The following is an 11,040-nucleotide window of genomic DNA, read 5'->3' as shown; positions in this document are numbered from 1 at the left end:
CCCTTAGTCAGCCATGTAGCCTACAGCCTATCATTGCTTTACTCTTGCCATACACACTCCACAGACAGTCATACATAAGTTGTGGCCTTTCCTTTGAAAACTGGACACGAAAGAAAACACCACATAACTGGAATAAATCTGCCATGAGTTGACCATGCACGCCACCAGACTTCCTCGTCCACGGATCGAACTTCGGCATCTCAAGAAGTTTGACATCTCATCCTCCAGCCTCAGGGACCCAAACCTGCTCATTCTCCTGCTGCTCTAATTTCCCTCCAGTCCACTGTGGGTGTGTGTTGCTGTTTTAGCTCTTTTCTACTGCCTTTTTTTTTTTTTTTTTAAGCGTTCTTGCTGCACTGTTCTACAGCACTGTATTAATGTTAACTTATGCTTATGCATGTCACTGTTGCACAATGACTTGACTTTCATTGCATTACTTTTGGGTTGGTTTGTTCAGGGTCAGCCAGATAGCTTGGCTCTAGGACTTCATGTACTTGTTTGTTGGAGTAATGTCCAGCCTTTAATTGATTCCTTCTAAAGCCAAGCTATTATTTTAGTTTTCTTGTAATGCTTGATGTCTATAAATGCATGGAGAGCTTTTGCATGGATCACTGGTTGACTAACTATAAAGCTCCATTCACGGGTGATGACTGTTTAAGCTCACAATAAGCTTTTCTGTGGTTGTTTATGCCTCACCATAGTTGATAGTGATTGCATATACAGGAAGTTGGCTGCTTTTTATTATTTTTTTTTGCACAAAAATTTTTTTTTTTTAAAAAGATTACATGTAGGAATAAATCCCGTTAAGTATACACATTTGCTCTCTGCACAAAATTCTCTACCTTTGCCCCAACCACCACCCCCAGTCACCTCACCTTGGGTCACTATTTTCTGGTGTGTTCACTGTTTTTTACACAGATACTGTGGCTCTACTCCTCTGAATACTTGGCAGGCTGTATCTGCTGCACAACTACTGCACAAACAATGTCCCACTGTCACTTGTTCAAATTACAAAACTACAAATAATTGCTGGTCAGTTACTGGCAGACCTTTGGGCTTGGCTTCACAATGCTTCCACTATTCCTTCTGCAAGTATGAGCCTCTGAAGGCCACCCCCTTTTCTCTCTACACCCTTCTGCTTGTACTCACACTGCACTGCTGTCACTGTCCTGCTGCCTGTGACCTGTTTTATAACCTCACGCTACTGTAATCTTCCTTCCCGCTTCCTCTCACACACAGGCTTCACTGCACTACCGCACCCTCACCGGCGCGATCACCCGGCACACCCCAGAACCTACTGTGACCTCATCAAACCTCTCAGCGCTGCCGTCGCCCCGCCAAAGCTGACCTGTGCTGACCTCCCACCCAGGAGCCTCGGGCAGCAGGCGCTGAGCCCCCAGCTCCGCAGGCTGGAGCAACACCAGAGGCAGCTGCTGGAGCTGCAGCAACGCAGGGAGCAGCAGAGCAGACCACTGGAGGAGGCAGAGCAGGAGAGGAAGACAAGGGAGGAAGAGGAGCAGAGGAGGAAGAAAGAGGAAGCTGAAGAAGAAATAAAGAGGAATAAAGAGGAGGAGGAGAGGAAGATGCGAGAGCAGGCAGAGGTGACAAAGAAGGAGGAGGAGCTCAAGCAGAGAAGAGACCTCGAACTGCAGCTGCAGCAGCAACAACAGGAACTGAAGCAAAGACAGCAAATCATGCAGTGGCAACAAGAGCTGCAACAATCTAATAAAGGTCAGACAGTGCTGCTGTCTCCTTCCTCTGGCCTCTGCACCATCTATGAAGGCCTGGAGAACAGTGATGAAGAGGAGGCTGATGGTGAAGAAGAGGGAATAAAAGAGCTCAGCCCCACTAAAGACGAGAAAGAGCCCAGACAAGAGACGACAAATCAAGAGGTGGATGATGACTATGAACGAATGACATCAGACGAAGACAAACAGCGAGACTCTTCACTGTCCACTGAGACCCCCCCTCCTCTCCCAGACTCCCCTCAAACACCCAGCAACCCCTCCCAGGATGGAGACAGCTCCTCCCCTTGCCCTCCTGAGTCTCCCGAGAGGCCTCCACCCCTGGACCTGGACTGGGGGAAGAAAGTGGACATAGTCCAGCAGCTGATCAATCAGACCCTCCTGCTGAACAGAGACGGCTGCTCCTCCCTGCTGCTGCTGCCAGGGGGTGCAGGAGGCACACTGAGCCCCCTGGAGAGCAGCCTGTGGCCCAGTCTGCTGCCTCCACTTACTCCTCCCTCTGCCACCGTCACCTCTGTCAGTAGTTTCTCCCCAGAGGCCACTGGGAGCTCCCCACAGGGAGAGTGGACCGTGGTAGAGCTGGAGACGCATCACTGAGGGACACTTTAAATACAACATCTGCAGTACTGTTAAACATCAACAACACTCATACAGGGAAGATGACACAATTGCTGTCTATTTACGCACAAGCACACAGGGAATTCAAGACTGGAAGAGGTGCACAACAAACAGGGTGATATACACAGAGCAGCCCACTGTGCTGTTACTATACACACAAATTAATATTTACTTCTGTAGAACAGCTGTAGAGTCTGTTTAAAGTAAATATCTGGGCTGGGCGATTGTGAAAAATTTGCAATAACAAGAAGAAATTCTTCGACATTGATCTACAGCACAATATCTGTAATGGAAGATCGCTTGGTTGATGTCCATCACATTGTAGTGAAGGTTAAAGGGTTTTAAACTGTCATTCCTAAGTTTTTCCAAAACGTCTAGTGTTGAATTAGACGATGTTTCACAGCTCAAAATATGTAAAAATAAATTTTAAAAAATATTCCATGATAGGATCACAAACAGGGACAACAAATGACATTGATGTGTTGCCCAGCCCTGTAGGTAGACCCATAAACTTGTGGTGCTGTAGATCAGCGGTTCCATCCATCAAGGGTCACAAGATAAATCTGTCACAAGATGACTCAGATGGAAGAGCAGAAAAAACATATTTGTGCTACACAATAGGTTTATTTTTTCAGGCTTTGCTCTAATTGTTTTATCTACTACTAACTACTGAATTCTTTTAAACTACTGAATACATTTACATATTAGGGCTTTAAACAGTATTCAAATGCAGCAATAATCACTTCTTAGATCTTTAGTTGATCTGGTCACAACCTGTAGACACATGCAACCTGTGACAAGGAGGCACAAATAGTTGTTTTAAGGGGTCATAAGGTAAACATGTTGGGAACCACTGCTAAAGATTCACCTGAGAGAGACTGGGACTTCTAACTGTACTGTTAAAACAAGCGCTTACAACACAGATACAATGCTTGATGGTGCTACAGTTCAATTGTTGGTTGTTTGTCCAAGCATATACATTGTTTATTGATGCAAAAAGGGTTTTAGAAAACACATTCTTGCCCTGAATTAGGACTCTTAGGTAGTGCTTACCCCCAGGCTACCACCCCAACAAAGTAAATGGTTCGATTTTGGTCATACGAAGCTGAGGATTGGATTAAGGTCATGTTTGAGTTCAGTCAGTTGTGAAGTCAGTGAAGCCACTCATATTTGTATGTTAACGAAGAACAGTCTTTAGTTTAGGCCTGTTCACTTATTCTTCAATCAGATATTTCCTGATTTCAAAACAAACTTTAACTTCAAACTCTTTAAGCACAGCTTTTTATTTAACATTGATGCATTGAGCAGTTTAAGGGTGAAAATGAAATATGTTCATACTCCCAATTGTAGAATGTAAACTCCCTCCAGGTTGCTAAAACTCCCAAATTCACAACAAACAAGACGATTACTAAGGACGTGACCTCAGTGTCCTCAGTGGTAGCTAAGTCGCTGCCTAAGAGTCTCTCCTCAGGGCAAGAAAGTCTCCTGTGCTGCCAGTAAAGAACCTGGATATTACCACAGAAATTCAAGTAGACAAATGCAACACGACACCACAGTGAAACTCAGCACCTCTGTCACCTCACACTCGACATCCTACACCAGTGTAAACTTTACACTGACTGCTAGACTATAATATTACATTTCAGTCCCTTAAACTCATACACCTGAAACCATGTGAGAATCCCATGATGCATCACTGCTACTGACTAACAGGGTTGGAACTGGACACTTTTCTTCATGCCAAATCTCTGTGCCACGGGTGGCCACATCTACACACACACACACCGACGGTGCCAAACCAATCGAAGGTAAACTGAATGACAGATTTGGTTGTTGTTACTTTGTGTTTCCTCACCTGTTGCCCCTTTTTCAATTGAAGCTTTAACTGTTTCTACATGTTGACACACACATCCTCATCACCTTAATTGAAAATGACAACACACTGGAGATGTCATCTACTGAATTGTGATAAAATTTATTAGATTGCACTTAATCCAATTCTTCTTTTTACGTCTTTTAATTGGGATCAATTCAAATGTGTTGATTATAGAGGCCTATGGAGACGGAGACACTGGCTGGGTAGGTTAAGTCCTTTTTTTACACCTTTGGTATGATTTATTTGCCCACTGTGGTCAAATGAAAGCATTGATGAGAGATGAGGATCATTCCGTTTTTCTCACTCTCACCACGTGATGTCAGTCTGAGCTGTTTGGCAGTACGACGTGGCAGCATTTCCCTTTGAAACACTGGAGTCCGGCACTGATGACGTTTTACTTATGTGCAAAGAATTGTGTTGAGAGTACAAGAAACACTGCTGAAGATTTGCAGAAAATGTCTTTTATGTTCAACATCACTGCTCTGTAGCCCCGTATGAACTTTATTTTCCACTGGTGAAGTCTTCCTCAGGTTCTCATGTTCGCAGTTTAGATGATATATTTCAGTCACAGACTATGGCCAGTTATTAGACAAGGCCGTCTACACTGGTCCAGGATACAGATTTTACATTAGAAGATGACTAATTCTTTTTTTTTAAAGATATTTTTGGGCACTTTTGCCTTTATTTGATAGTGACAGCCTGGCAAGAGAGAGGGGGATGTCATGCAGCAAAGGGACCGGGCCGCTGCGGGCCTTATGTGACGTTCTCTACCTGGTGAGCTACCAGGGCGCCCCAACAACGACTTAAGTCTTGAACCGATACTACTGTGAAGGTCAGGAGTCACTTTATTGTGTGCTATGAGGAAGATTATTGAAAGGGAGGGAATGCTGGGAGGGTTTGATATTGGGTTATTCTGAGTATTGACTATTGTTGAAACTGTGATGAGCTATGGTACGGACGTGTGTGTGTGTGTGTGTGTGTGTGTGTGTGTGTGTGTGTGTGTGTGTGTGTGTGTGTGTGTGTGTGTGTGTGTGTGTGTGTGTGTGTGTGTGTGTGTGTGTGTGTGTGTGTGTGTGTGTGTGTGTGTGTGTGTGTGTGTGTGTGTGTGTGTTAAAGACGGTCATGTTGAGCCTCTCTGTAATGTCACAGGTTTAAAGATGAGACAGAAATTCAGTTGAGTTCTGACAGTTTTGTCCCTGTAAATCTAACTGGAGAGCACAGAAATGTTGATCAGGAAATTTGTCCAAATGAATCTAATTATTTTTTGTATTTAATCAGTTGTTGGCCTCTCTCTGTCAAAAAGCATTTAGGCTGAACTGTGTTTAATAACTGAATTGAAAGCAGTGAGTCAAGAATGAAACTGAGGAGAATCTGCATCCAGTGATTTAATATTAATCGACTGTAATAATTAATAGACAGATCGCCCTTTCTCACTGTTGATTCCAGCAAAGAAAATCCCCTTTATCAAAGCCTATGTGTAGCAGCTGAAAAGCAAGCAGGTGTCCATGCTTATGTATGTTTGCATTCCCGTACTTCCAGGCCAGACACAGTTATGCTCACTGCATATTTTTGACAAAGCTGGACTTTTTAAATGTGCTATCTTAAACACGTCTGTGTAGTGTTTGTGTGTATCTGCTTTCAAAAGACTGCTCACTGTAATGAAGGGAAACTCCTTTTCCTTTTGTACTTTAGAGATTTAGAAGTATAGTAGCCCTTTAAGAGTCAAATATTGATTTTTATTGAATAGAGAATGAAGGATGTTGGTTGTAAATGCTAGATTTTATTCTTTGTTGTAAGTAAATTGTCGCCTTCTTCTTTATGTCCAGTCAATAGAACTGATGAGCTGAGTAGTTACAAGGTCAAACTGAACACAGGACTGAACTATGAGTGAACACATTTCATTTGTCACTACAACTCAACGTTAAGTCTCATGTTTTGATATTCATTTATTGAAAATGAGATGAGGCCTGTGTGAACTCTTAACTTTAAACGGCTCGATGAACCTGTTGAAATGAAGTGAACGGGCATTCTCACTTGTGAAGCCCAAATCATGGCAGCTTGTTTTAAAATGTAAAGTTTCCTTGTTTATTTGAACTTTCTGAAAGACAGAAATCTGTGATTGTGTGTAATTATTTCAATACAATGTTTGATGTAAATAAAATGTTTTTTTAAATAACTCTTTTGGACTTCTTTACAACATAACCAACGTCTCTTTAAAAACTTGGAAACTGTTGAAAAACACATTTCAAACAAAATATTTACAAACTCCTAAAAATATTTTAAAACTTACAACATCAAGATGCTGAACAGAATAAAGTGACAAAATAACGTGCAACAAACATCAGAGTTAAACAGACTAATCACAGTATACAGCATAAAATTATTTTTACATAACCTGACCGACAATAAAAAATGAAAACAAGCCTCTTCAGCTTTGAAAGGGGAAAAACCAACAGGTCTTGAACGCAGCACGTCAGTCTGACTGAAAGTGGCACATTTTGCTGTCATGTGATGTGACTGTTTCTACTGTGACATCCAGACGCACACGAAACCAGATGTTCAACGTTGAACTCAGCGGCACATATTTGCTAAATAAGTAGCTTAAAGGATTTATCTGCACTGTCCTGTGAGATCTGAATTGGTCCAGTCTCTGTCCACATGCTGCATATCCTTCTATCAACCATTAAGACTGGTGTGTCCCAGAGACACAGATGTCACATATGCACCACTACGCACATACTCCTCCTGCATCACTCTGCTGTCTGGTGTAACAGCAGCTGCTGCAGGTAGTCTGTAGCGCTGCAGCTGGACGGCTCATCGCTGCCCAGGAACAGCAGCCTGTGATAGTTGGCCTGAGGAACATCACACATGATCCTGAAACAAACGGGAACAACTGCTGTTGAGTTACCAGAGATATGGATCATGGTCTGTTAAACACTTTCAACAAGAATTGTCTATTTAATGTGGGGAATGTCTTGCTTTTGTTAGATCTAACACATTTTACTTCCCCCAGAGACCACTGAACATGTAAAAATCTTTAAGTAGAATCATCTACAAAGGAGCGATAGAAGTAAATCGGTATACCAGTCATCGATGTCCTCCGTGTCGGGGTCAGGGTTCACCTGCACCCACTGACCAATGGTCCACATCCTCACCACGTCACCACGAGAGACACCTTGGCTATCTCCGCCAGCCTCTGCGTGTGCGTTGGGAATATCCTCGTAGCACAGGAAGTAACTGGATGTTGAGATGAACAACAGTGTTGTATGTTAGTAGATGTCATAGGAAAAACAGGAACGCAGGATGAAGAACGTTATTTTTTGTTTCATCTACTATGAAAAATGTAGAAACAGAGGAAGACAAAGAAGAATGGAGGGTGGAGACGTCATCCAGACTCACTATTCTGTGTCCTCCTCACTCTCTCCACCCTGCTCTTCATCTGTCTGCTCGTCTCCGAGTCTGTCCACGTTCCAGCGCATGCGTTTGTAAAGGCCGGTGTTGACCCGGGCCAGGTACGGCGCCGGCTTACAGTAGAGGAACACGGCCACCTTCAGTCGACCGAGCTGACTCTGACCGATGCAGAAGTGAGACACACTGGGAATGAAAACAAACGGGAGAGTTAAGACAGTGAGACGATATGAAAATGTGAATATAGCAGCAACAGTCACAGGATTCAGCGGGTGGAAAAAAGAAGAAAGTAGAATAGAAGGAGACAGAAAATACCAATATAAATAGCAGAACCAACATTTGTAATATGAGATGTCTTCTGCAGATATTTTTTATTGACTTAAAAAGGAATTACTTTATTACTTATTATAAAATTAGGCTGTATATAAAAGTATCAATGTTTGTAGCTATGCTAGCTTTACACAAGCTCAAACATTCAGAGAATTAAAGCATTTAGAGGATCATTAAGTTAGGACAATTTTACTAAAGGGCACGTCGTACCATACCTGTTAGGCTCGGCCTCGTCCAAACAGAGGAGATGGTAGCTGGCGTAGGTCAACACCAGCTGCTCCAACCTGTCACACAGCTGCTGAGAGAAGTCCAACAGCTGCATACACACACACACACACACACACACAGCGGAAGTTAAGATTCAACTTGAAGCTGTTAAACTGATGTTTTCATACAGTGACCACAAACGTCCTTCTCATTCAAATTTGTTCCAACAACTGGATTTTAAATGCTAGCTACAAAACGACACTAAAATTGAAGCTGCGTCTATATTGACAGTGACAACTAGTATTTCCTGACATTTGTCAATCTTGGCTATCCAAATCCACTGGCTAATAAAAACATATACACAATTAATCACAATAAAACAATATGTCCATCGTCCACCAACGTTGACCGAAGCATGGTCACTTTGGAATATTTTTTAAAATGATAAAAGTCTGAAAACACAGCCTAGGAATGATTTATTTGAAGCGCTCATTCAACATCCTCTTACTAAATTACTCACTTAGATGTCAAGCCGAGGAGTTTTGGTTTCATTTGCACAGGTTTTGAAATATCTGATTCTGCTGTACTCCAATACAATGGAGGTCAATGGAATTTTGCTTGTGGTGCACAGAGCAGAACAGTTAAATAAAGTCAACAGCAACACCGTTACTCTGGATAATCCAATGACCTCACAGAGACAATTTCTTTCAGTAGAAAGTAGTTCCAAAGCCTGACCAAATAAAACCAAAACAGCTACCAGCATGGCTACATACCACTGGTAAGAAAATATATCTTTAAGTAAGTTGGGTGAACCTTTAACAAAACATTTACCCTTGTGTAGATGTCAGAGGGCAGAGGGGTGAGCTGGGACACGGTGCTCCTAGTTGTGGATTCCAGGTGGTTAAAGTAAGGCTCACAGGTGTACAGGAAACTTGGCACTGCAGCAGCAAGAGCCTCACTCTCGAGATGACCCTGTCTGCAAAAAACACACAATAATACTAGAAATTACTAGAAATTGGGGAATACTAGAAACATGGGAATACTAGAAATTCCCAGGTTAACATAGTTGTTGTGTTCACATTGTGACTAGCCAGGGCCCTACCCATTGACAAGACAGTCCTGTAAATCATCTGCTTTGCTCATGAGGAAGTGGAGCTGCAGCTGCATGAACTGAAGGCTCCTCTCCATCCCTCGGACCTCCAGACAGCTGCAGCTCAAATGATCACCACAGGGTGGCGCCAGAGCAACGTCAGCCAACAACGACAGAGGCTTCTCCACCTCTGAAGCACAAATGAATGTACATCATAGTAACTGAGAAACATTATCTTTATACTACCATTTCAAAACACAAATAACTACCAAATATATTTAAAGTGGCGGTGCATGGGAGCATCATGGTTATTTGATTGTTTTAGCAAAAGCTGTAACATCAAATGCTGCCTCACTAACAGTAAATGTGTGGTGATATAAGTAATATAACGTTAAGCATGCGGGGGTTAGTATATGACCTCCGTGTGCGTTTTTTTTTTGGAGTCTCCATGCAGTCTGACTCCTCACTGTCCTCCTGCAGGTCCCCAAACGCGTGTTGTCCCGACGGTGAGTTTGACGTGAGCTGGACCTCAACCTGAACTTCAATATCTGTCATGCTCTCTGCTCTAGATAAGTTGGTATTTAAGTAAGTAGTATTTCTTAGGAAACCTGTTCAAAATAAAACGCCACCTTAACTGATTTTAAAGCTGTCATACACTGCATGACCTGTTAGTCAACTGTTAGCTAGCTAACTCTTAACTTCTCGCTAATTAACGTTAATGCCAGCGAACTAGCTAACTGTCGCGATGCTAGCAACACACCCCAGTTCTAGCAAAGTAACAACCTGAGATAACAGCTGTATAGTAGTCAGCTTTTGAGGTTTTCGGCCGAATTAATCCACAAGATGATTAAATATCCGACCAAGCTGCAGTCTGTTGATTATAACGCTGTAATAACAGATGAGATAACCTTTAAGTTAGCTACCTAGCTAGCGGTTAAGCTAACTGTTACCTTTTTTTCAAGTCAACGCGCTCTCTGGTTGAAGCTTGCATGTGTGAAAGGTCGAAGGTCACCTTGTCTCAGCAAAAAAGAAAAAATGAAAAGCCGTAGGCTATTTATTTATTGTAATTTTTGCTTCTGTTTGAGGTCTTCAATACAAAAAATATAAAAAGAAATTATTTTTAGATTAGAGTTGAAACGATTAGCTTTTCGATTAGCTAGCTAATCAGAAAAATTATCAAAACCGTTTTGATAATGGAGTAGTATACTTGCTCAAGTCTTTTCTCAAATGTGAGGATTTGCTGCTTTTCTTTGTTTTACATCATTGTAAATTGTACATCTTTTCGTGTTGGTCAAAAAAGGCAAGCTTTTAATATGTGCTTTCAGTTGTACAAATCCTTTTTTGGACATTTCCTACAAACCAAGCTGAAACTATTAAGTAAAACATAAAATGTTAATACCCTGGTGTCCAGATCAAAGATCAAAATCTTTAGTTAGCCATGTAAACTATCATAACATTTGTTTTGTACGTTAAAACGTGTGAAGGTAACACCATTTAAGAAAAATCTTAAAGTTATGACAGGCTCAGCAGAAAAATACCAACTATATCCTCTACACCGAAAGATAGTTTGTGTAACATATCTTATCCTTTTTACAAAGTTTCATTTAAAAATTGCATTTTTCAAAACTTAAATGTAGTCTGTAATCAGGACAACAGGACAGGACACTTTCTCAACACTTGACATCCACAGACTGAATCAATAGGTGTGGATACATTTGTACTCTGTGCTGACCGTAAGTGACTGTTTGTGTTTCATTTTATTGTCA

At 41.8% G+C, this 11,040-nt stretch overlaps 1 protein-coding gene across 1 annotated transcript; it reads right to left on the bottom strand.

The window, feature by feature from the left end:
• Positions 1 to 6,989: 6,989 nt before the first annotated feature.
• On the bottom strand, positions 6,990 to 9,829 carry c2h19orf67 (chromosome 2 C19orf67 homolog). The gene is given in 8 exon segments (XM_070913479.1): positions 6,990 to 7,130; positions 7,323 to 7,476; positions 7,639 to 7,833; positions 8,193 to 8,293; positions 9,010 to 9,160; positions 9,287 to 9,462; positions 9,634 to 9,714; positions 9,716 to 9,829. Coding segments are annotated over 8 exon segments (1,113 nt in total).
• Positions 9,830 to 11,040: the final 1,211 nt, after the last annotated feature.

This window comes from Enoplosus armatus, chromosome 2 (genome assembly GCF_043641665.1).
Source record: "Enoplosus armatus isolate fEnoArm2 chromosome 2, fEnoArm2.hap1, whole genome shotgun sequence".
Taxonomy (NCBI): domain Eukaryota; kingdom Metazoa; phylum Chordata; class Actinopteri; order Centrarchiformes; family Enoplosidae; genus Enoplosus; species Enoplosus armatus.
Note: the sequence above shows the minus strand (reverse complement) of the source record. Positions and strands in the feature narration are given on the sequence as shown.